The sequence below is a fragment of the Perna viridis genome, chromosome 13, assembly GCF_037379345.1.
Source record: "Perna viridis isolate PV_CMFRI_1.1 ecotype Kerala chromosome 13, ASM3737934v1, whole genome shotgun sequence".
Taxonomy (NCBI): Eukaryota; Metazoa; Mollusca; class Bivalvia; order Mytilida; family Mytilidae; genus Perna; species Perna viridis.
The window spans coordinates 32,694,062-32,721,458 of record NC_142457.1 but is presented as its reverse complement, the minus strand read 5'-3'; the positions used below and the strand labels follow the sequence as shown (position 1 = coordinate 32,721,458).

At 33.2% G+C, this 27,397-nt stretch overlaps 1 protein-coding gene across 2 annotated transcripts in view; it reads right to left on the bottom strand.

The window, feature by feature from the left end:
- The window catches only part of LOC148600362 (uncharacterized), a 48,424-nt gene that overhangs the window by 3,830 nt on the left and 17,197 nt on the right, over window positions 1-27,397 (bottom strand). The window contains exons 3-21 of one of the 2 annotated variants that reach the window (XM_088559186.1): window positions 25,639-25,760; window positions 21,984-22,116; window positions 21,301-21,421; window positions 13,671-13,775; window positions 13,083-13,341; window positions 12,149-12,445; window positions 11,680-11,733; window positions 11,122-11,250; window positions 10,749-10,870; window positions 10,249-10,345; window positions 9,705-9,837; window positions 8,740-8,829; window positions 8,258-8,424; window positions 7,768-7,844; window positions 7,241-7,381; window positions 5,969-6,150; window positions 4,495-4,677; window positions 1,729-1,841; window positions 173-358 (exon numbers count right to left, since the gene is read on the bottom strand). In XM_088559186.1, coding sequence (XP_088415312.1) covers window positions 173-358; window positions 1,729-1,841; window positions 4,495-4,677; window positions 5,969-6,150; window positions 7,241-7,381; window positions 7,768-7,844; window positions 8,258-8,424; window positions 8,740-8,829; window positions 9,705-9,837; window positions 10,249-10,345; window positions 10,749-10,870; window positions 11,122-11,250; window positions 11,680-11,733; window positions 12,149-12,445; window positions 13,083-13,341; window positions 13,671-13,775; window positions 21,301-21,421; window positions 21,984-22,116; window positions 25,639-25,760 — 2,711 coding nt within the window. The remainder of the gene's footprint in view (window positions 1-172; window positions 359-1,728; window positions 1,842-4,494; window positions 4,678-5,968; window positions 6,151-7,240; window positions 7,382-7,767; window positions 7,845-8,257; window positions 8,425-8,739; window positions 8,830-9,704; window positions 9,838-10,248; window positions 10,346-10,748; window positions 10,871-11,121; window positions 11,251-11,679; window positions 11,734-12,148; window positions 12,446-13,082; window positions 13,342-13,670; window positions 13,776-21,300; window positions 21,422-21,983; window positions 22,117-25,638; window positions 25,761-27,397) is intronic. The other variant, XM_088559187.1, reaches the window with a different exon arrangement.

The window sequence follows — 27,397 nt, the reverse complement described above, 5'->3', positions numbered from 1 at the left end:
AAAAAAAAATCTGGATTTTGAAATATTTGTTTTGCCTTGGAATAAAAACTGCCTGTGCAGGACTATTAAGGGATGTGACGATATGTGAGAACCATTATTATTTTTTATTTATAGTCTTACTGTTCAAATGCTGGTTCTTTACATTTCCCTGCTACACATGTCTATAAATTACCTTTAGTTTGGTCCCATCAAGGGTAAGTAACTGAGGTCCAGTGATATTTTTCTCTGCAAACAAAGGAATATATTTTTCCTGCTCCAGAGCTACTAGCCAGTTTCGTATATGTTCTAACTTCCATTCTGATATTGGACATGATTCTATCTGGTTTATTGTCCTTTTACTAGGGGTAGTAGATTTGTCCTGGGAAATAAACACAGCGTTAGATATTAACTCTAACTATTTCTACTACATCTGTTATATTTGAGCAGTTAAAATGTATACATAGTCAAAACTCAGTAGCTTGTCTCCAAGGGACCACTGAAATATGTTAAGAGTTATTGGGAGTTCGAGAATTAGTTGATAGATTTCTGAATTTTTTGTGTTGCCATTCTGAGCAGACTTAATCCTTAAAAATTGCTTACTTTCTACGAAGTTTTGTTAGTTCTTGGATATTTATCTTTCACTTCTGAAAAAATTATTCTTCAACTTCAATCTGTATTATGTTAGATTTAAACAGTAGTACTCTCCCCAGGATTTATAGATAGCGCTGTATTCAATGTGCGTGACATGACATTAATAGGTCCTGTGTTGAAACATGCTACTTCGTATTTAATGTATTATTTAAAAATTCATCTGTGCATTCAAAAGGTACATTGCTGTTTATGTTAATATAAATTATTCATAGGTAAATATTTTACCCTCTTTCTTCAGTAATTATAACTTAAAACCATTTTCTATTTTTCCTTTTATATTTAACACAAAAATTAAAAAGGTATTCTATCATATTATAGTAATTCTTCATAAACATTTCCTCAAATTCATATGCACACAGGGTTCTTCATTGGAAATTACAAGTTTTCATTTGTTTTGGGGCCTCAATGGCTTCTTTGAATGTGATATTCATTTGATTAAATCCATTCTCATTTTTCTTGTCTTTGTAACTTTCAATATATTTATAGATTTAGAATTATCTAATCAGGTACATGTAACTGACTACCCTGGTCTTAAAATTCATGTTCCCAAAAATTTTCAGGAATTCAGTGGAGCTAACACTTGTTGTTATTTAAAACTGGCACACTAGTTTGTTATTTAAACTAGTTTGTTTTTGTTTTTTTAATTATTATTATGTTAAAATGAAGTTTATCCATGACAGAAATCCTATACCATGGCTAAAGTCCATATTTGTTCATCACACTTGTGGTACTATTTTTAGACTTGGGGAATTATACTTTTATTTCTTCACTGATTTTCCCGCCAAAAAAAAAAAACATGCACTCTTGATATACAACATGGCATTGTAAACAAAAGACAGCCATTTCCTATTTCTTTTCAAAGTGTTTTTGAAGTATCTGATGGAATAAATATTGTATGGGAATTTAATACGTTCTTTTATAAGGTAAATCAGCTTCTTATTGTTGAAAACATCGTGTGATTGTGAACCAATCAACTATGCATTTATAAATAGCCACATGCTTGTAGCCAGGGTTGAGTTAACTTTGACCATAGTCAGTTTTAATAACACAGTCAAAAGATGTGAAAATTTATATGACCTTCTCTGCTACCTCTCTTACCTCAGCTGCAGGAGTTCCTGAGATATTGAGAGAAAACAGTGTCTTTTTTCCATCCTCATCATCAATTTCTTGTACCATATAAGCTGATGATACATCTTCTCCATCATCTATACCTACAAATATATAATTCATCACACGTTTAATGTTAATACTGCTAGTTTCTTTGAATTCTGTTCAATTTTCACATTTCCTGAGAGAGAAAAATAATGTTCTATAAAGACGATTGGAATTCCATTGTAACATCAACATAAACTGTCATCATAAGGATAAGTCTCGCCTCTTCGATATTGTCAATATAATGGTGTGTTTGTTAAACATTATTTTTTGTGTTGCTTTCATATTTTGTACAATAATATGAAATTACAAAATTATCATTTCTGTGTTACCACTACAAAATGCACTAGGCAACAGATGGAGAAACACTCAACTAAACTTTTATGGAGGCCATCACAAAATACCTCGCCACTTTGTGTGGCAGGTATAAAAAGTGGTCATATAATTAAAACATATTTGATGACTAAATGTATATAATATTATTAAATAGGAAAGGACTGAGGTATTGGAATATCTGACAAATTAAAGATGTGAAATACTTCAACTGAAAATTTCTTTTTAAAATAACATGTGACTGTGAATGGCAAAAATGTGAGTAGCTGGGGATTAATTGTTTTTTTTTCTTTTTTATTGCATCACATTGAGATAGTAGGGATTTAAATAAAGATGGAACTCAAATAAAAATGTCTACATGAACTATAAGAAACCTTAATGTTAAACTTTTAACATTAAATTTTCTAATTCAACAAACCAAGGGTGGAGGGGAACATGCATAAAATTGGCACGAAATGGCAGGGGGTTTATGTTAAAATGAACTATCAGAAAATGTAACATTAAGTTTGTGGATGCTTCTACCATTGCTGAAAAAGCAAAACCTAAGTCTGGCCTTCAGCGACTTTCATGGCAGGCAAGACAAAAACAAGTTGTTTTTAGAAATAAGAGAAACAGTATCTTACGTTATAACATGTGCATTATCTGATTTTTCCTATCTTCATATTTACATGACAATGTTTTAAGCATTCTTGATTATAGAAATCTAATAACCCATTGCAGATATGGTTTTATGGAACCAACCACAAAAAGCAGAAATTGCTGGAATTGAAAGTACACATACTGTAAATAATGAAACCCAAACATTTAATTCAGGATTAGAAAAAAAAGCAGAAGAAAATCAAGTCTGCCATTTGTTACAATGAAAGAAGTTATAAGTGATAGAGTCCACGTTTAATTTGTCAATACTCAAAAACATAAGATCACTGAATCTACACCATTTACAATGTTCATCAATGACTTTTTTTCATTCAAATATAAACTGCAGTCATTCTATTTGATCAAACAATACATAATTATTGATGATATACGGTCACTGACAGTATATAACATTATGGTTCCACCTCCTTCCTACACTTGGACGAACTACCTGATTATCTTAGCGTCACTATCCTGGGCCACTAGTGGGGAAGAAATGTAATAAACACATCTTTTAAAAATTAAACTGAAGATTAGAATTGCAGTATAAAGATAGTAATAGTATATCACTTAATCTTGAAGACTTAATTAAAATGCACTACATGTAGTTGAGTTTTATAAATGGTCCTTTTATAATATGATCCAAGAGACATAGGGCCTATTCTTTCCCTGCAGAGAGGATCATTCAATATACAGGGATGATTTTACAAGGTCATCAAACAAATGGAAATTGGTAAAATCAGTAAATAAAGAATCATAATGGCAAAATCCAGATTTCAATTAACGGAATTCCGCTAAAAAATTATCCCTAAATATAGATTGGGAGATCTTAAATCATGCATTTTACATAATCAATGGGTTATTTGTTATATACAATGCACTGTGAATTATTTCACTCAACACAATAGTGTTAGCGGAGAAGAGTACACTGTTTATTAGATTAACACCATCATTATAATATATATAATACAAGATTAGAGGCTTTATTCTCTTATTGTAAAATTTGGAAACAAGGTCTGACAACAAAACCAACACATAAGCCTTGTACAACTTTTCAATTAACTTTAATTAAAATTTATGGTGGTAGACATGGAATTCTAAAGTTCCCATTCCCTAACTCCCATTTAACTAGAAAAGCAAAAAAAAATCCCATTAACTTCAATTCTTTCCCCCAATTACTGCCCAATTCTATACCTCCCTGTCCATCCCCCAATTACTGCTGAGTTCTACACCTCCCTATCCAACCCCCAATTACTGCCAAGTTCTGTCACTGGATCAAGTATTTACAAGCTGTTGAATAATTGTACAGAATTAAGTACTGTACTTCGTGGTTTGGCCTAACCATGAAAACCAAGAAAATTGGTATCCCATGAACAATAGTACTTTTACAGTAGCTGGCATAAAGCATCTGCAATACTCGGATAGGTAAACAGAGTCAGACTTTTACTAAGTCCCATCTTGAAGGATGACGGCAGGGGAACAAAAAAAAAATATGACCATCAGAATGCAAATTCATGGTAGAAAAGCTTAATAGCAGACCTGGTTAGTGACAGCCAATGCAGAGATTGAAAAAAAAAAGAATAAATAAATGTCCAAGGCATGTCATAAAAATTCTTATGTATTCTGATCTTTATGTAGGAAAATATCAACAAAAGCAGCTGATTAAGCAGAATCAAACTTACAATCTTAAAAAATTTCCAATATAGAAATACTTACAATTTATTAAAAAAAAAAAAAACTTACAATCTAAAGAATCAGATGAATATGTAGTTTCTAGAGGACGTTTAGAAATGAGTTTAATTCCACCAGAAGACGGTTCGGCATCACCATTCAGGCTTTTGCTTGACAATAGTACAATACCACCTCCGGCACTTTCTGAAGAGCTTCCTTTGCCGAATTTGAGGAACTTCGGCAAACCTATTCCTACTGGAAACATGCATTGAATATATGGTTGTTAGTGGCACAACAAACAAAGGACTTCAGTAGTTAGAAAGATAAAACAAAGATTCAATTAGGCCAAACCAATTCAATTCTCAGTTTTTTCTTGATATTTTCAAAATGTTTATTACTGACATTATATAGGCATCAGGATTTTTCTCCTCCAATTTTACTTAAATCTGCCATCCATGATTCCCCATAAAAGAACAAGACATTTCATGTTGTTTTGTACTTGGGATACCCCCAATCATTCCAAACTGTTTTAGTTCATCAGGGATGATTTTATGAGGTCAAAAAACAAAGTGGAAATTGACAGTTTTTCTAAGTTCAAGGGGCATTACTCCATCAAAATTCAACAAACTAAAACAAGAGCTCAGCCTCAGTGTGAAACTCGTCAATATAAACCTTCATACCAAACATCAGATGGATACTTGAAAGCATTTAATAAAAAAGCCTGGAAAACTGGTCATGGTGGAATGACAGAAAACTAGACAAGGTTAAAACTTGGCAGGGGCATACAAAACAATTTGAGAAAGCTGTACAAAATTTTCATGTAAAATACATTTTAGAATGAAGTCTAATTATTCAAACCAAAAGTTGTGAAATCTCTAGATAAAAGACAACATTCAACTCATCATTTTGAAGATATGCACTAAATCTATATTTCACTATCCATTAGAAAGCTGAGAACAAAGCGACAAATATTTTGTTTTGAACAAATTACTTTTTCAATGTCTCAAGTCTTTTCAAATAGGAAGTCAATCCAACGAAACTCGAAATAGGTGTGGAAATATAACTCATCACATCACAGAACTCTCTCTGCTCACCAGTAACTATGAAAAATGTTTACAGATTGACGGACAATATGATGGCAGTGTTGCCCCTCCTATAAGTGTTGGGAAAATAATTCTTTAGCAACTTGTGATTGAAATGGTATGATAATGAAATTACGCAGCTTTTGAATTATCACAAAATGCACAGAATGCAAATATTACAATAATAATGCAATATCATATATAATATAAAATTATAACCTACTATAGCCATGCATTTGACTTTAAACAGAACTATTCTATATTTGGTTAAAAAAGACGATTTTTTTATGTTGATGCCATTCCTAAACATTGAAAATAACATTCTGTGAATGAACTTTAACATTTGATAATATATGCACAGTTTATGCCTCAAAGATCACACTTCAGAAAAAGGGTTCTAGTAAGAAGACGATCAGATTCTGAATATTTTTATCATGCTATGGTTATAGAAGCCACATCAATACCTTTATTGGAGGAAGACTTTGACTTGGAACTACTACTGGCACCATCTGATGATCCAGTTGTGTCCAATGAGACAGTATCTGGAATTTCTGATTCCATATTTCTAAAATTAGGATTTGATGGATCATAAGAAGTCTGAGATATCGTGGATGCTGTTTCTGATTGTTCAGATGTGCTGTTCCTTCTGCAACAACAAAAAAAAAAAAAACTTTAAATAAAAATACTTAAAAATCAAAGTCAATAATTAATGACACAATTTAACACGGAGAAAACGTAGAATCTTAACAGTAAAATCTGAAATTGAAAAAGAAGAAGAAAATAATGGCTGAATAACTTAAAAAACTATTCCATGGTTACCAAACGACTAAAGTCAGCAACACCTAAAACTAGCCCTGTTTATTTTGAATTCTCCACTATTCAGCAATCAGGCTTAATTTCTGTCAAATACAATACCTGTTAGTAGAAAAAATTGTGAAGAAACTAAGTTTATAAACTGAACCAAAATAAATACAACATAAAATAATTCTCAACATTCAGGAAAATCTTTCCCTTCATGGTATAATATCTAACATAATATCTACTTTTTCTATACATCACTCACCGAAACATTGATTTTAATTACTAAAAGGGAAAAATGATCTTAACTTCAAACTTTTTAAATTTCTTCTTAAATACGGAAAAACTTGGTGGTTTCTGGCTTTTTTTATAATACAGCCAAACCAAAAATGTTTTTTTAAAAAAATATAAAACTGTCACTATTATTTTTTGTTTTGTTTTCATTAATTGATGAGTAAAACATCAAACTCAAATTCCTAACAAGATGTCAAATGCTCCTCATGAAATCAGCAAATCTGAAATTCTATCAAATATGACAAACCATAAAAACTGACACCGACAACATTGGGGTTTATTCTTACTGGAGTGAGTAGAAGGGTAATGATTGTGTGTCAAATCCAAGAGGATGGGGAGGTGGTTGGGTATTGAAATGTTTATTATCTAGAACTTGATTATGATGCAAAATTCACTACAGTTGAGACACAAACAGTTGGGCATAAATCATTAGTTTTAACCTGGAAGTCAAAAGTTCATGGTAAAAAGACACCATAAATAGTACACTACACTAAGTCTTTAGGTAATCTACCCACATGCCACATATCAAAAATCAGACAGAGAAAAAACAGGAATTTGACCTTGGGGTCAAAGTTCAAGGTTTTTGTGGCAGGGCCCTAAGGGGGCTCTTTTCTGGAAGGAAGGAGTAATGAAGGCACTCTTACCTGGAACTTGATTGTGAGTCTGTATCAAATCCAAGAGGAGGGGGTGGCGGCGGGGGTAACAAAGGAGGCTCTTCTGTGACCATCTTCTCCTGAAGCTGCGCTTTTCTCTTCTTTGCATCACTTTTCTTCACAGTCTGATCACTGAAATCAAAAGTTATTAGACTTTCGTAGAAGCAGAAAATGGCATTATCAGAAGTAAATAGACAGTAAAATAAAGAACTATAACTGCAAAAATAGAAAATTGAGGTCAACAAACGAAGTGGAAATTGGTGAAATCGGAAGTAAATATACAATAAAAAAAGAATTGTAACGGTAAAATCTGAATTTGAAATAGTGGAAATCTGCAAAAAAATAGAAGAAAATCATCCCTGAAATTCATAAGGTACAATTCATACTTGGACCTGATGTCTACATAAATGTGGTGATTCCATATATACCAATTCTACCTTGATTTAAGCACATATTGAAGTTTTGTGACAACCAGGCATGACCTTAATTTTTTGCACTATTTAAATTATTTTTCTTACCCTTCGTGCTTAATCCAAGTTTCTAATCCACTTTGTTCCTCTCGTTTGACTTCTTTTACTGAATCTTCATCTTGGGACTGTAAACATAAAGACACAAGTTCACAACTACTCACACTGATTTTATTAAACTGATTTGAAAGAGCAATCTTTAAAAGCAGGTTTTAAGAAAACTAGGTATTTTGGAATAAAACAAGTCAAGAGTCAACTGTAATTTTTGGAAATGTACTTTATAATAACATTCAATAACTTCACTTGGAGAAAAATATACAAGTACAAACTAAACATTAAATGAAACTTTTTAATGTATATTGTTTATATTCTATCATATAATACACAAAGACAACTTGTACAGCTAATGGTTTATATTAGAACAAAATTTCCGTAAAAAAAAATTGTTCTTGCCTTCTTTAATGTTATCATTTGCAATAAAAAGTAAGTATGGCAAAGAATCCGTTTTCACGCCATTCCTCATGGTAGGACAACAACCTACCTTATTCCTCTTGCTTGGAGGACGGCGACTTGCCAAAGCACCAGAGCTTGCCAGTTGTCCCTTTGATTTACTGGCTGAAGAATCTAGCACTCTAGTGTCAGATAGCACCTCATTAAAAGACTCTGACAACTGACTGTCAATATCAGATATTGTACTTGTATCTAAATCTGGAAAAGAAATTAAAACTCTTTGTGCTTGTAACAAAATCTGGATTAGAAATCAAAGCTTTTTAAATATGAAATATGTATGAAGTCTAAACTTCTTTCTACAGTATAGAAGGTGGCTAGATCAATCCCTGGCTATGTCATACAATTTTACTTCAGACATATATTGTCAACAGACAAGTTAATGCTAAGCTAATCCACCATTAAAAAGATTTTTTGTTTCTGAAAAATGATTATATTATAATTCAAAATGCTTTGTTTCTGAGATGCAATAAGTTCCTTACGAGAAAAATTCTAGTGTATAGGAATTATACTTACTCTGACTGACAACAGTGTCCCCCGGTGAATCATCAGAACCAGATGATATAGAAACAGCATCAGAAATCTGACTCTGAGTTAACACTTTATCTTTAATAGAAATAACTATTAGCTGAATTAAAGCATATCCCCTCTTAATCAATAAACATTCAGAAAAACAAACGTCAAAAGAGCATTCTTCCATTAAGACAAATATTGTTCCAAAATATCAAAGGACAAATAGGGGTATATCATAGAACTGTCAAAGACAAAGGACAAATAGGGGTATGCCATAGAACTGTCAAAGACAAAGGACAAATAGGGGTATGCCATAGAACAGTCAAAGACAAAGGACAAATAGGAGTATGCCATAGAACAGTCAAAGACAAAGGACAAATAGGGGTATGCCATAGAACTGTCAAAGACAAAGGACAAATAGGGGTATGCCATAGAACTGTCAAAGACAAAGGACAAATAGGGGTATGCCATAGAACTGTCAAAGACAAAGTACAAATAGGGGTATACCATAGAACTATCAGAAAAAGGATAAATAGGGGTATACAACAGAACTGTCAAACTGAGGACAAATAGAGGTATACCATAGAACTGTCAGACAAAGGACAAATAGGGGTATAGCATACAACTGTCAGTATATATATAGTTTCTACTGAATCTGAAACCCCACTTAGATAAATATTTATGTTTTAGGACATAATCTTGATGGGTTTTCTTTTCATTTAATGTTTTCCAAGTCTTTAAATGTCAGGTACTTTTGTTCTCTATGCCTGTCATACACACAGAAAACATCACATATCTTCTATGTTTTTATCCCATATAAAGGAATTTACTCTACACAGCAAAATGTGTCTCATTTGATTATCATGTATTACAAACCATATGATTTTCATGTGTGGCACTTATTGTTGTGTGCATCCATTTCAAAGTCCTCTTATCCATAATACACTAGTAATAATAAATAAACGTACCAATGGAAGACTCAACTCTGACACTGGTTTCCTTAGAGATGACATCTGGTACCCTCTGTGAGGGATCAGGTATCAGCACAGGCAATCCAGCAGCTTTCTGGGCCTCCCCCAACTCTCTCTCCAACTGGAAGATCTACAATAAACATCAATACAATTTAAGTTATGGAGTACCTCATAAAGCTTTTTGTTGAACTATCAAGTAAGGGTCTGATGTTAAAAAAAAACACAGATTGGTGGCAGTTTCGATGTTAAGACAGAAAATATCCCAGTGAGCATGATAGGACCTGAGGTTAGAGGAATTATTTTAGTCAGCCTTATACAACCATGGGCATACATAAATACTGTTGATTACAAACCTTTAATGTCTATGAGGAATTTGGAATAATATTCTTCACAACCCACACTGTCTTTGAGTGATTTGACTAGGGAGTTATATTGTAGAGAACTAACCCTGTCTGAGTGATTTAACTAGTGAGTTATATTGTTGAGAACCCAACCTGCCTTTGAGAGATTTGACTAGTGAGTTATATTGTTGAAAGCCTACCCTGTCTTTGAGTGATTTGACTAGTGAATTATATTGTTGATCTTTTTCAGCTTGTTGCTGCAACACAGACTCTCTCTCTTGAATGAAATCTTTCTCCCTACAAAGAAATTAAGGGTGAACAATATTTTAAGATAAACTTAAAAAATACTGAAAAGCATTAATTCTAGGAGACTTCATACATTTCAGAATTTCAAAATTGAAAAGCTGCATTGTAGATATCTCTAGTATTGTAATTGGTTTTTCTTCTCTGGTTTGAGAACACTTTGACATCTGACTTTTGATTTTATTATCTAAGATATTGATTGCTAAAAATTACTACTTATGTTATAAAAATACACAAGCAACAAGAAATACACTTAAAACTGGTCAGAAACAGGATATTTCATTTTGGGTAGTTGATTATTGGATATTTCCTACTTAATCAGACACTTTTTGATAAATTCAAAACTGATTTAAATCTTGTATGAGAAACAGAACCATTTATTTTGCACAGATCATACCTTGACTGATACTCTTTGATCAATTTCTTGGCTTTATGATATTTCTTCTCTAAGGCTGTGAATTCTCCCTTCATCTTCTTTTCCAATGCTATGTATTGCCCCTGTGATCCCTCCAACAAATCCTTAATAAAACAATTTTAAGTCTGTGGTCAGGAAAAATGAAGCTTCTTTGCAAGTTTGATAAATAATACTGTTGTCCAATAAAGTTTGACCTGATAAAGTGGATAATTTTTTATTTGACTTAACTAATGTTTTGAAATTCTCATGTATTTCCTGTTTTCTTTGGAACATTTGCTATATAAATTGTACCACCACAAATTTTCAGGAGTCTTTAGTCAGCAATGTCAAGGTCAACTATAAATAGATCAATCACCTGATACTGGTTAATTTCCTTCCTGTTCGCCAACATTTTCTTCTCTAATTCTCTCAGTCGGTGAGCCATGTCCTCAGATTTCTTCTGGTATTCTTTCTTCTCATTCTGTACACTTTCTAACTGGATTAACTGCAACAAATACAAAATCTCTGCAAGTCATATAAGCCTTCATTTTGAGAAAACAAGAATGGCTGTTATAGAAAGATATCAATACTGGTGGAACCTTGCTTTGTGAGCATCTACACATGATGCATAACGTTTCCAAAAATTCATTTAGGTTCAAAAGAAACAGTACTTACAATGGTCTTAGACAGAAAACCAGACTATAATCCAAACTTTGCTAGTAATGGGTAGAATACTGGTATAGATTCAGGCAGGGGCTTCGCCAGCATATGTGCCACTAGATTTTGCATGAATATTTTTCACAAAATTCACCTCAAAAAGAAAAAAAAATTTGACTGGCATCAAACTGCATTTTATTTTTCAATGCCCTTTCTCAACATGAAATCCTGGATCCATCCCTGTTTTTGGTTTTATTATTGTCACTTTGGTCCCTACCTTTGCTTTTAATTTGGCAATTTCTGCTTCATTAACAGCATTCTTATACTGGGCCTGGAAGACAAATAAAATATCATAAACATCATTATTCTCACCCTTAAGGAAAAGAGTTAGAAAATGCTATTCTAAACTGATAGCTGACAAATGACTGATGGTAGCTGAAGTCAAAAAGTATTATAATGTGATAGAGTATGGTACTGAACCAAACCATTAAAGATATAACTTCCATAGTGAAATAATTCATGTGAAAGTTTAATATATTTGTAAAGTTTTCTTATTGAGTACCAACAACTATTTTGGGAGAAAAATTAGGGAAGCAAAAAATGGCTATACAAGAAGTAAATACATAGTAAAAATAAGAATAATTACAGTATATTAAAAATCTAATAAGGAAAATTTGTTACATGGCTGAAAATATTCATCCATGAGTACATGTCACACTATGAAATGACCTGCTGAGTTTAAATACCTCTTTCAGTTTGACAAACATCGCCTGAGATTCCATATCTGGAGATACATCTTCGCTGCTACTCTCCGGCAGGTCAAACACCTCAACAACTGGTCGTCCCTCCTCATCTGGTGACCCCATGCTATTGTCATTACTAGAGGGTATAGACAGTGGAGTTGCTTCCCCTGCAGCTACTTCCTCTGTGGTATCCATGACACCCACCATTTCCTCTTCCTGTTGAATCATTGCATCCTCCTCATCATCATATTCTTCATTGTGGTTGGTTATTTCTACTTGGTAATCACCAGAAATTTCATCCTAAAAGTTGAACACAAACTCTTCATGGAATTTTTCTTACCACAACTACTGTTATTAAAACCTTAAAGATATCAAACTGCACAGTTTTCATAAGATTCGGTTTTCAATAATTTAGAATGAATCAAATGATCAAAATACAAAGAAACAGATCTACATACAGAAAGGACTAAGTTATGTAAAAATGTCATGAAGGTTGACCAAATTTTATCTATTTGGTTGTTTATTCTGCATCTTGTATCATCTCTACCTTGGCAGTGTCAGAATTTTTTATGGATTGGTAATTAAGTACTGGAATCTGTAAGAATCAAGCAAAATTGAAATCTAATGAATCATCAATTTGACAACGTGGGCACATAGTTTATGATCAATTAAAGTGCCAGAGGATGCAGAAAAGTGAGTCGAAGTTGCAATAGAATGATAATGGAAAAGTGAGTTATCTCCCTTGATGACGAAAATTCAATGCATTTCAAATAGTTCATACTTTGAATTACCGACACTGAATAAGACATACATGCCATTCATGCATTTGAGTTCACATAATGAAATTGGGTTTCTTGTAAAGACTTGTGTGTTTTTAATTCACCATGACTGACCTACTGCCTGATTCTTACAGAGAATAGCACTATATAAAACAAACCTCTTCTTCTTCTACTTCTTCATCTTCATCACTTTCATCATCATGATCTAACAAAGTTCCAGACTCAGTCTCAGACAGGTGGCGCTGGTGATGTCTCTCCATTATCTCATCCCGTGGCTGGAACTGATCTTGTAATTGTTGAAGTCTCTCATGTTCTAATCGTTTCATCTCCTCTCGTCGACGATCTTGTTCCAAAGACTGCTGGATGAGACGAGCGACCTCACTCTTACTGGGGTCTTTTTCACGTCCAATCATAAATCTGAAAGGATAAATTTTCAATATTTAACACTTAACAAACCTGCAGTTAGACCATAATGTAGGCATACTGGATTTTGCATGGTTTTTCAAATCAAACCTTTTATTGTAGCAATTAACTTTACCATCACAGGCCTATTTTTTGGGGGGAAAATAGTTTTTATTAGTAAAATTTTTCTAAGGACTTGGCATTGACTCCAACTTAATTGTTACTTAAAGACTTACTGAAATGATAGTACATTGAACTGAGGCAGCATAGGCTTGAGCAACTAAACATTCCCATAATGACCCACCTCAACATTGAAGCACACCGTGAGAGCATTTTATACTCACTTGACTGTTCCAGTAGTATTTCTCAGAACTGAGGCAGCATAAGCCTGAGTGACTCCAACCAAACTTTTACCATCTACCTCTATAATCTGATCATTCACTTGAATTCTGGAAAACAATGTGGCATAACTTCATGTAATCCTTAGAAATACATATACATGTGCAAGTACAAAAGAGGACCTGAAAATAATCATTCCTACATAAATCTATACCTTGTGTATATATGAACACATGCATGTACAAATTATGATTGATATGTAAGTATTGATTAATTTCTATCCATATAGGCCAAAAAGAACTAACATTAGTTTTTTGTCTGTTTTTAAAGTGATCCCCCCAGTCCCAAGGCACTGAAAGGAACAAGGTAATGTTATGTGTCTGTCCAACTGTAAAGTCTTGTTTCATGTAACCCTACAGATCTAGCTAGACAATGAATAGTGCAATCCTTTTTATTTTAAAATTGGCTTTTCTGTCCCTTGTATTTCAAATCAGTTTTTGTTTTGTATTTATTATTATCTATTGCAATCAACAGGCTTAAGTCTTCAGAAACAGACATGCTCATGAAGGTTACAAAAATACTCTGTTTAAAGGGCCCACACTTAGTTACATAATTCATAAAAAAATATAGAAAGAAGAGGCAGATACTGGACCAAATCAACAACTCCACATAAAAAAATGCATAGTAGATTTAATTCTATCAAGTAGAATCTCCAAATAATCAAAATTAGAAGTCATATATAACTTTTTTTCAAAGTTCAATAAAGATTGATTGACTTATATGGATAACTCTCCTATGGCAGATATTTCATGTACTTCGAGACAATAACATTTCATCAAGCAGACTAACCCCTCTTTGAACAAGTCCAACACAGTGAGCTAGATTTTAAAAATAGTTAGGACAGACAGACAGACAGACAGGGTGAAACCCCCAAAACTTTGTTTGCAAGGGATATGCTAGGTCATAGAAACAAAGCCTGCAGGTAGGCATGTCACCCAACTGACACATCAATATATTCAGAGCAAACTATTCCTCACCCCACCTCATATATAGCATACAGTAATTAAAGACCAAGTCCTCATAACAGAAATCAGAACAAATTCTGAGAGCCTGACAGGAAGTTAACCAGTAACCTCTGATAAAAAGTAAGGGACAGGAAGTGGACCTGTAATACAGAGTAAGGATCTGACAGGATGTTAACCTGTAATACAGAGTAAGGGACAGGAAGTTAACCTGTAATACAGAGTAAGGGACAGGAAGTGGACCTGTAGTACAGAGTAAGGGACAGGAAGTGAACCTGTCATACAGAGTAAGAGACAGGAAGTTAACTGTAATACAGAGTAAGGGACAGGAAGTGAACCTGTAATACAGAGTAAGGATCTGACAGGAACTTAACCTCTAATACAAAGTAAGGGAAAGGAAGTGGACCTGTAATACAGAGTAAGGATCTGACAGAAAGTTAACCTGTAATACGGAATAAGGATCTGACAGGAAGTTAAACTGTAATACTGAGTAAGGGACAGGAAGTGAACCTGTAATACAGAGTAAGGGACAGGAAGTGAACCTGTCATACAGAGTAAGAGACAGGAAGTTAACCTGTAATACAGAGTAAGGGACAGGAAGTGAACCTGTCATACAGAGTAAGAGACAGGAAGTTAACCTGTAATACAGAGTAAGGATCTTCATTAGTTTTGTATCTTTAACAAAAAAAAAGTTACAAAGAAAAATAAACCCTGGTTATGTAAACAAATGTTAAAGACATAAAAATATCATTTTACTCAACTTTTTCCTCCTACAGGTTACACCAGCGTCATATTAAATTACAGGCACCTTACTGACAAAAGACAAACGTATCGAAAAATGACTCCTTCCTGCAGATAGGGGTAAAATATGTATCAGTACACATAAAATGAACTAGGTACTCAAATCAACACTTTTTAAGGAAATGCAATCAATACTATACAGACTTCAAAATGAAGTAGGATTCAATTACCTTTTTGGCAAATCGCACATCTTGAACAAAATGAAAATAGAATATCAGATGACACAAGCAGCAGTTGATGATTAAGTATCAGTTCAGATAATCCAATTAAAATAATTAGTTCCACTCAATTTTCACATCCTGTCTTTAATGATTGAAAACAATCTCGTTACAAGTTTGTCCCTGAACTTTCTTACGATGGTAAAATATTTCTTAAAGCTTCTAAAGAAATTCAGGAAATAGTAATCATATTTTACTTCTTGCAATATTTTTCATAAATTACCGGTACACTTTACTATCCATAGCAATTATGTAATCATCTGGTAGGTAGAAATATGCCACTTCAACTTATCCTCATTTTAACATTCCTCATCAAAAGGTTGGCTAACTTGTGTTTGCTATATGCACTCTTTCACTTGATTCCCAAATAGAACAGTTATATAATCATAATCAATCTCACTGCCCTCCTCTCAGAGAAAAAAATCATCCTCCTTTTTTTTTTTTTAATCCTTTGCAATAAAATGTCTCTGCAGTACAATAATAAAACAGAAGAATCCTCATATCATGATGCTAAGTTCTATCTAGCTATGAAGAAAGAAACTTCAAACCTTCAGCAAATTTTTACTTCACTGATCCAGAAAAGTAAAGTTATATAATGCAGATGGATAATGTATACAACATTGCCCTCTCCTCGTTTCTTAAATTGTTTTAGCAGATACATCAATTTCTCATCTTGCCAAAAACTAATAAACCTAACATAATCATAAGTAAATCTTTGCACTAAGAAAATAATGTATACTCTGCAACTCACTACAGCAACAATAAAGAATTGTTGAATATTTGTTGCTGAGAGCTGTTACTCTTTCGACTTTATAAATTCATGTGCGTTTGAAATGTAATCAAACAATTAGCTTCAATAAAGCGCTTTCTATAGTGCAGCATGATACAACCACAGAACCCTGAAAAGTTGGACTCAGTATGGAAAAGAAAGTTCATTGTAAATAATTTTTGTACACAATGCCATGAATATGCATGTACAAATCCTTGGCATTTTATAGCCATTTCATGTTATTTAATTTTTCATCAAATCTTGTGTAATACATAAACAATAATTATCCACCACAAGAAGAACTGCAAGACATAACAGTATAGCTTGTTACTATGCCAAAAATTTCCCCTATCTGAAAAAAAAAAAATTGGTGATAGAAATTCATGAATGGGAGTAATAAGTTAGCAATGGCACAAATGCTTTGAATATTATTGGGAAGACTATTAGAGATTTATAATTGACAAATTTTCACAGCTGGGAGTGTAAAGATACTGATTCATTCATTAAAGTATAAGTATCAACAATTATCAGGCAGACACTAGTAATCCATCATAAGATGAAACAGACGTCTAGCATGTCAAATATACTTTACTTGCAAATTGTTCTTGTGTTGAGGTTTGAGTAGATCTACACATTAGCGTGTTCCATTATCTCAATAGGATTTCATATTAATAGTTGTCCAAGGTCCACGACCAGTGATTTTGTTACCCTTTTATAACAGCCAAATATCAAGTTTCCCCATGGAGTCCAAAAATGTTGAAAAATATTTTTCCTAAAGGGAGGAAAATTCCCAATTGTCAGGCATGATTTTTTGAAAACCAGGTAAAGAATCAAGTGAAATATTCCTGGAGATGTGATTTCTCAGCCTAATACTTTGTTCACTTCCAGGAAATGTTTTCAGTTCCGGAATCAGCATATGACATCTTTCTGTCCCATATAAAATATTTTCTAAATGTGTTGAAAATATGGCAAAAATTTCCCCAAAATAAAGGGTGGGGCTGCTTTTAAAACAAAGAACAAAATCACTGACAACTCTAAATTTTTGACCTAGGACTTTTGAGTCTTTACTTACCTAGGTCCTTGGCCCATCATCCCTTATCAAGTTATCATTGATACTTTAATATGGACCTCTTGTTTTACTAAACTGAACCATTTATATGAAACTTGGGAAGTCTACTCTAGAAAGAGTTATAGATTGTCATAAAGTAGTGTTACTACACAATTTTAATCCATGTAGATATTGAGCCAGATCGACACATGTAACCTGTTACAGTGTAAAGTGTCCTAATTTATTTCTAGTGTTTTAATATCCAAACGGAAGAAAAAATTGTTTCTTGAAGATATATATTGAATTATTGAATATAAATTTCAGGATTAGATAACTCCTTTCAAACTAAATTTTTTTATACCCTTCTATTTAAAAATTTCCCAATTTCAGAAGAAACACAGATATCAAGTGCTGGTCAATTTGAATAGAAAAGACCAATGCCAATGTCAGTATAACTTGTACTTGACGATTTCACAAAATTTCAAAGGTTGAAACCTATCTTAATCCTGATTAGAAGAATACAATGTGATGTCATACATGTTAACCTTCCTACATTACTCCCAAGATTTGTTGGAGGTCTTTGTTTAAAATTATTATATTTTCCGTGAAAAATACTTTCACTATTTACAAAAAAAATCTCCCAAATGAAAAATTGTCAATGGGAAAAATCTCCCAAATAAACTGTTCCAAAGTTAACATAACTCTCTGTGAAACTAACAGATTGTTCTTAGCACTTCGACATGCAGGTTTCTCAATTTTCAAATTCTGCCAGATTTTTACATAGACCTCAAATGAAATATAACCCTAAAAGAATTCTGGATTCTTTTTCTTCCACTTTCTTAAAAAAAGACTGTTACAACCAGGTCTTCATAGATTCTTGTACCTTAACCAACAAAAAAAAAAAAAAAACAAAACAAAGAAGTAAAGTACCAACAGAGGAAACAAAATATTCCATCAATTTTTGTCCAAATCTGTTATTTTCTATAATCTGGGTTGATTTCAACATTTTTAATATTTTCAAGAGTAAAAGAAATCTCATGATGAGCAAAAATTCTAAATAATCCTGAATTAAACACAAGGACATTTTTGGGTTAACTTGTCAAATTAATGAATGGTAGTTTTATATTAACAGTTTTTAATTAAAAAAAAAAATTCTAAATTGCAAGTAAAATGTTTATTAATTCCAGTTCTTACCTGTCAGGATTGTTTAAATCCATGAAATCATACTTGAATTCCTCACTGATTATCAATAAAAAACAATTTCTATCCCAATACACAAGTAACTTGTAATTAACATGTCTTTTTCATATTGTTTACATGACACATCCATTAATATTTACCTGCATCATGCCAGAGAGGTACCAAGTGGGGAAATATATTCAACAACTTTTTCTGTTATAAGGGCTTTAATGTAGATTTATTTTTGGGTTTGGGGGGTATTGTTACATTACTTCCAACAAAATCTACATTCCCGTAATTTTCAAAATGAAACAAAATATGCATATAAAGTATTATGTATGCATGTACTTGAAAAAAAGACCACAAGAAGTTCGCAATCCTGAAACTCTTTTCATCTACCATTCTAAGTGGGAGTAAAGAAAAGCATTTATGTAAGCCTAAATACATGTTCACAAAATTACATGTAATTTCTTTTTTTTAAAAACAGCAACTTTGGGCAGACATTTATTCAAATTAGAGATAAAACTTGCTTAAATTCTCAAAGTTATTGTAAACATGAAAATTTTCACTACATTTGCTATCACGAAATATCTAGGGGGAAAGAACATGAAAATATCCCTTTTTGATTTGCTTAAGAAAAGACATCTGACCTTTCATCCAGCAAATCTAAATAAAAAATAACACTTAACAGGAATTTCCTTTTTAACAATACTTTATTTTTTTCCCAACACAGTCGGTATTGAGTTCACTTTCACATCATGTGACATCCAAGATGCTTAACCATGGTAACATAACCGATTGAGCTTACAACCTTGCATTTCATTGGACAAAAGTGATAGTGACCGTGAAATTCAAGGCTCCAGTAGGGGCATTGTTGTCCATAATATTTTCAATCATGTTGATACATTGAATCATAATTGGAAATAGCTCACTTGTTTAACCAATTAAATAATTATATTACTAAACATAGCAAAGTGTTCATACAATTCACAAAATAAAGTTGGAATGAACAAAGCGAGAAAATGCATTGGTTATCTCTTTTAAAGATAGTACTTATTTAAAATTTGGGGTATCATTACCATGTCAACCCTTGTAACATAGCAAATATATACTCTTTGATTTTTCATCTCTCAACCATTGATTATCAAATTCTCATCCAGTTAATGGCAATCTCTTTTGTTGCCTTTGAATCCTGCATCTGTTTTCAGATCAAAGAGGTGTAATTACATCTCGTTAAAGGTAGATCATGAAGGCAAGTGCCCCACCTCCCAACTTGTTTCTAATAACTTTTCATGTTCTGAACATATACAAACTAAAGAATGTTAATATTCTGGGTGATCACAAATAACCCAACATTCAAAATATTCAACCTTTAAAAAGATTCATATCACCAGAATGGTAACTGGTTTATATCCAATCATTCAAGTTGACAGATATTTAAAGATGCACAGCAATTCCCAATCTAATGAAAATTAAACCTATCAATTGTTCCATTCAGTTACTGCATACAGGATCTAACAACACTCCACTCTACTCTCTGTTCAGATGACCTATTTAGAATCATTGGGTTTTTCCCTTGAATAATGTTTTCAAAATCATGAAAGACGAAATCTGATTGGCTGAAAAAAAAAGGACAGAAAGTAGAATTGAGTGTTGTTAGATCCCATATTCAGTGATTGAATGGAACTACTGATAGGACTAATTTGTATTATATTGGCCATATACCACATTACTCACTATAGGTAGGTAACTAAGCCACATTACTCACTATGGGTAGGTAACTAAGTAAGAAAAAAATTATATTCCAAAATCAAATACTGCAGTTGAACTTTCTTTCAATTTTTGCTCAAAGATATGAAAAAAAAATTAAGGTAAGGCTATTTCATGTGGGAAGATAAGGGCAAATAAACACTATTTTAATTCAGATCTTTTCAAAGTTTGGGGTGAATAATGGTTGTGTATAGTTCTTATAATCCTGTAATAAGAATTGAGACTGACAAGTGAATATATCATAGGAAGACTGACAAATGGACAGCTCACGGGGAGAATGATGAGAGAACAGATCACAGGGAGACTGACAAATAAACAGATCACATGGAGACTGACAAGTGAACAGATCACAAGGAGACGCACAAGTGATCAGACCACAAGGAGACTGACAAGTGAACAAATCACAGGGAGAATGATGAGAGAACAGATCACAGGAAACAGACAAGTGAACAGATCAAAGGAAGACTGACAAGTGAACAGACCACAGGGACTGCTATGCAAGAGGATATAGGGCAACTAACCCTTTACCCATCACAAGGATCACTTTGGAAGAGCATATAGGGCAATTGCCCTTTTACCCTTTACAATGGCCCTTGCATTTTGGTGGCAGAGGGCAAACAACCCTTCATCTTCACTCAAAATGCAATAATGAACCATGGAATTTCTAAATCAACCTTTTTCAACTTGATCTAAGGAAAAATGACCCATTCTGTTTTCTATCCCTGGATGATCTGAGAAAAAGAACACTATATACTCCAAACTAACTGAGCAGGTATAGATATATACTGTACATGTCAAACCACTGTCACACCTTTTTACCAATCTTACCTTCCATCCCTCTGAGCAGCACCACCTTCAGTTAAGGTTTTAATAAAAATCCCTAACTTTTCAAGTCCAGAATCAGCACCAACCCCCATTCCAATAATACTTAATCCAAGGCCCTCTGGTCCTGAAAAAAAAATACAGTCAGTAAGTTTTCAGTGTCTTGACAGAAAGTATCAACAGTAAATCTAAGGCTTACTGAAAATATTACTAATATCACATTAAATGCATATTGGAAATATAGCTCATATTACATCTAAAACTCACTGGATATATCCCCAGTATCACATCTCAGACTCACTGGATATATCCCCAGTATAACATCTCAGACTCAATGGAAATTTCAGAAGGAACACAGAACTGTGACTGACAACAAAATATTCTGATGGAAGTGACAAAATTTGTCAACATGGATGTAGACCACTGCCAAAGTACATAGGAGCTGTTTTGTCTTTTAATACAAACTCCGTCCATCATAGGCATAACCTATAATCATATCATATCAAAGGCTCACTGGAAATATGATTTCCATAGTATCACATCCCAGACTTTTCAAAAATACCACAAGTATCACATCTTAGTCACCCATTGAGTCTGAGATGGTATATATTTATGATACTTCATGTCTCAACCTTCATAACTGGCATTTACAGTCAATATAAGAATATCCTTTTCTACAACACACCAACCTTTCAGCAGATCAACAGGGAAGACATCCATTTTCTCCACCCGTTTCTCCAGTTCATATTCTGCTGAAGCAGCTACTGGATCTACGTCCTCATTTCTCCTATCATAATCTTCAGTAGAAAATGTAGGAAACACCTACAAACAACAAGTAAACAATCTAAAATGTAATCCTTTTACATGGCTTCAATCCTACTTTTGCAATAGGGATTCTTGTGTTCAAATTTCATACAGAATCAGATGTCCACCAATAGGAACAAAGATGACTCTATTACATGTACAACTTTTTTGCAGTCCATTAATGAAAACATATGAATGTATACCATTTGGATACATATATTTATGGAAGATTTAATGAAAATAACATAGGACATAATACATCACATGATTTACTGCAATACTGCTTGTAACATCAATTTTAGCAGGTAAAGAAAACAAGAAATTAAGGGTAACAATTGTTATCCAAAAATATTGTCACTTTTGAACTTAAATGTAGTTACATTAGAATAAAGTTTATTAATTAATAGGTACTTGGTGGTTTAATATATTCATGCTTTATTGTTTAATTCACATATCAGGGTAACCAGTTATAACTCCTTCACTGTAAACGTTTGTTCAGTTGAGGCAAGTGAATGGTGAAAACATGTTAAAATCATATTGAAACTGACTTCAGTAGATGTCTGGTTTAGACAGGTTCCTGATATGATCAGGGTTTAGTTTAGACAGGGTCCTGTTATGATCAGGGTTGAGTTTAGACAGGGTCCTGTTATGATCTGGGTTCAATTTAGACAGGTTACTGTTTTAATCAGGATTCAGTTTAGACAGGGTCCTGTTATGATATGAGTTCAGTTTAGACAGAGTTTTGTTTTAATCAGGTTTCAGTTTAAACAGGGTCCTGTTATGATTGGGGTTCAGTTCAGACAGGGTCCTGTTATGATCTGGGTTCAGTTTAGACAGGGTCCTGTTATGATCAGGGTTAAGTTTAGACAGGGTCCTGTTATGATCAGGGTTGACTTTAGACAGGGTCCTGTTATGATCAGGGTTGAGTTCGACAGGTTCCTGTTATAATTGGGATTTAGTTTAGACAGGGTCCTGTTATAATTGGGGTTCAGTTTAGACAGGGTACTGTTATGAACTGGCTTCAGTTTAAACAGGTTACTGTTTTAATCAGGGTTCAGTTTTAACAGGGTCCTGTTATAATGAGGGTTCAGTTTAGACAGGGTCCTGTTATAATTGCGGTTAAGTTTAGACAGGGTCCTGTTATGATCTGGGTTCAGTTTAGACAGGGTCCTGTTATAATTAGGGTTCAGTTTAGACAGGATCCTGCTATAATCAAGGTTTAGTTTGCTTTCAGGCCTAGAGGGAGCTGAAGTAAACTTCTTCACTTTAAGGTCCAAACACTTCTAAGATTCAATCAAATGTTCCAAAACAAAATCCTTTTACAAAACATACATTGGTCTTGTAACAAAAATGTCCTTAGATATTTATCAATTAAGCAAAAGAAAAGGTATGAAGTTAAAATTAAGATAAAGTAACTTTATTTACACTAATTTAAAATTAAGATAAAGTAACTTTATTTACACTAATTTTTGTTTCGGAAGAAATTTAACAAAATGCTGCACAAAATGTGCCAACAATATAAGAGACTTTGTTTCAAAATCGTATAAAACTAGAAATTATAGAGATGGAATCCATCTCTGTGGGGCCCATCCTGGCCATAAAGCCATATATTCAGGTCAAAGTTTAAGGTCATAGGCCACTATTCATGACTCATTGGTACATAACACATTGTCTTTAATAATCTACCCACATGCCAAATATCAAAAGCTTACAACAAAACACAAAAAATTAGCCCGGACAAGAGTTTGCTATACAAACAGAAATTTGACAATGAGGTCAAAGTTCAAGGTCATAGGCGACTATCCAGGGTATGCCACTATGGAATGCAAAACCACATTAATAAGATAATATGTTATTAACACTGATAATAACATTTTATCTGAATTGATGAGGTTAAGATGCACATTATCACACAAAAGTTATCTGAATTCTTCATTATCTCCAGATAACGATCAATTGAAATTGCTTAACACATGTCTTTAAAAATATTATTATCTATGATAATAGCAAATTATTGGAATTGATTTGGTTTTGACGTGCCATATTCAACAAATCATCTTTAATGATCTACCAACATGCAACTTATCAAAAGCTTACATCAATAGTTACAGCCCAAACATGAGTTTGTAATAGACAGTGATCACTATAGGTTGCCCCACCACTTTTTGTGGCAAGGCCTTAGTTATATCAGAAGATGACAGTTAATTTCCTTTAAGTTGTACCAAGACTAAACTATATACCAAAGATAAAACCATTCAGTAGTTGCTGAAAAACACTCAAAACTATTTACGGACACCTTAATAAACAGACAAGTAAGATGCAATTATGCCCCTTTCTTTCTTTTGACTCAAGGTATAATTTAACTCTCGGACTTGCAGTACTATTGCCAAAAACAGAATATGTACTCGTCAACTGTAATGGGATATTGACAGAATTACCAGCCCAATCCTACTTACCATTAGGGAATAATTGATCAGGTTTGCAGTAGAACTGGCATAAACAGGGGTGGAAATAAGAGACCAACTGGTGAAGCAGCCAAAAACTTGCAGAATTTGAACTGACCCATCAACAAAATTTGCTTGCCATGGGCAGGAGGGGGAGTGCTTTTTGGTGCATCTGGTCCATGCTCCCAGTTTTTAGTGGAGTCCAAGTTGCTCATTTGCTTTTGTTACTTTGTATGTATGATTTTAGTTACTTTATGTTCTTTGTTGTGAATGTCTGTTTTCCATGTCTGGTCTTTGTCCCTGGATTACATTCTTTTGATTACCGCTATAACCTTGGTTCCCTTGATTACTCTTAAACCCACATATGAATATATACTCTAATGGACTTGTTGAATACTGTATGAATCTAATTTCACTGGCAAATTTGCCCACCTCCCATCCAAAAGCTACATGCAAGAAGGAGTACATGGATACTCCATCCATTATTTAAGTAGTACTCCAGCTAAGGATCATGCAAAATGTAATTCATGGGTAAAAAGCCTACATATTTTTATTTTTGATATTTTGTTTGAAATGTCATAGTAAACAGAAATTAACATGTGGTTTTTCATATAACCCATGCTTTTAGGAGATAAAAATTATACAGAATACACAATGAATTTCAGAATTAAGGGAGATAACTCTGTAAATGGTGCTCAAATACAATAGAATCTACTTGATTTTCAATGTGAATTATCTCCTAAGAGCAGGCAGATTTGAATGAATAATTACACATTTCATAGTATAGACCCACAAAACAACTTAATTACAAATATAAAAATATGTAGCCTTTTTTGGGGTGTATAACATTTTTCAGATTTTCCCTTCAAAAACATGTACATGCATCCACCCCATCCCCCTGTTCAAAGCAGTATAACTCTCCCAGTGCATCATAAAAACATTGCACAACTACAATATCATATCCTAGTTACAAGAAATTTGGTGAAGTAGCTTCCAAGGAGTAGTGCTTACAAACATGTGACATACAGGAAGACAGATAGGCAGGGCAAAAACAATAGGTCTCCCCCACCAAATTAGGAGCAACATAATTACTCACTCTAATTGGATCTTTACAGAATCTAATTCTACTGGCCGGTTTATGATACACATCATCGTCATCAGATTCATCACTGCTACTAAGACCTGCTATTTCTATGTAGTCTATTATTTCGTCTTTTTCTACAATAAATACAACTAGGATTTAGAGCTTTTATCAATGCAGTACTTGGCAATCTATAATGGATATGATTAAAAACTATTATCATAGCAGCATTAAGCAGTCATTGACATATTTGTCATAACTAAGGATGAAACATATCATAAAATTTTCATCATTATTTCTTACAGCACATACAATGGTAATGTTCACAGAATAGAGTTGGTCTTCCAATGATAAAATGACAATCAACTGATGAACAATGCAACTTTCTATCAATATCTATTGAATTGTAAGATTTAAATCTCCTTCTCAATTGTTAAGTTAACTAAGTTAAGCTAATTATGTGAAAGTCATTTGATAAAGACATGGTCTTTAATAATAACACCTTTATTGCGTAATACACCCAAAAGAGGGTCAAAGTGTCTTTAACTGAACATCATCAATGTATGTGCTGTAAAAATCAGTAAGATATTTCTTATCATTAGATGATCCAGGAATGCAGTTTACAGAGAATATAATTTCAGTGTAAAAAATTTGCATTTTTTTTTCAATTTCAGGAGGTGGACACACACCAGGTCTGTCCCCTTGGAATGTGCAATTGAGAGTCCACTAATTGCAAAAATCAAGACTTCAGTCCTTATATTACTTAATTTTACAACCATCAGCTTCCCATAGTCTCCTTTCAGATGTTTTGAACCCTAATGCATTTGAAATATCCTTCCATCCTTATAAAAAGAGCAAGAATTGAAAATAACAGAATGCTCAAATCATAAGTCTCATCCACAAGTCAGAATTCCTATTTTCCTTTATCCACAACAATATGCTCATCTGGTAAACTATGCCTTATTAACCAAATAAGTAAAGGTATCATGCTTTGCTTCCATGTTTGACAAAAAAAAAAATACAGAAAAAGAGCATATTCGTAATGAATGCTGTATGTTCAAATGACCTTAGGCACTGTAAAATGTTGGAAATTTTAGAATCTATGAAAATACAGGCAAGGTTCCCCCATATGCCCTGCTATCAAATTGGGTGAAAAAAAGGGGGTCATTAGCCTGCTATGCATTTGCTGCAAAAGAACATAAAATGAAGTAAAATCATGGCTATACAACATTTTCATCATCACCATTCAACTCAACAGACCATACTACCTACATAAATCAAATATCTTTGAAATCAAAGCAATTATTAAAATAAGCAGGATAATAATGGCCGCCTAGAACTAATTTTCATCATCACCATTCAACTTAGAATCATGATTCCTACAGAAACAAAAAATCCTTGGAATCCGAGCAACTGGTGAAAAAATTTTGAACAAACAATTTGTATAGGTCATCCTAAGGAACTATTATGCCAACTTTCATTAAATTTTGTCCCATGGTTTCAGAGAACATTTTCGAAGTTGAACATGTGAAATAAGACCCTAAAAAATCTGTTTCAAGGACCATAACTCCTACATCAGACGGCAAATCATTTTGAAAATTTCAATAGCAGTCCATCTTCTGATGGTGAACAATTTTACCCAATCAAAAATTTGCCTACTTAAACTATTTTTGAGTTATTTGCAAAAACTGTATTTTGACCCCTGTGTCTATTTTTAGAAACAGTGCTGTTTTTTTTTTTTTTTTTCAAAATTTCAAAAAATTTAAATGTGCAT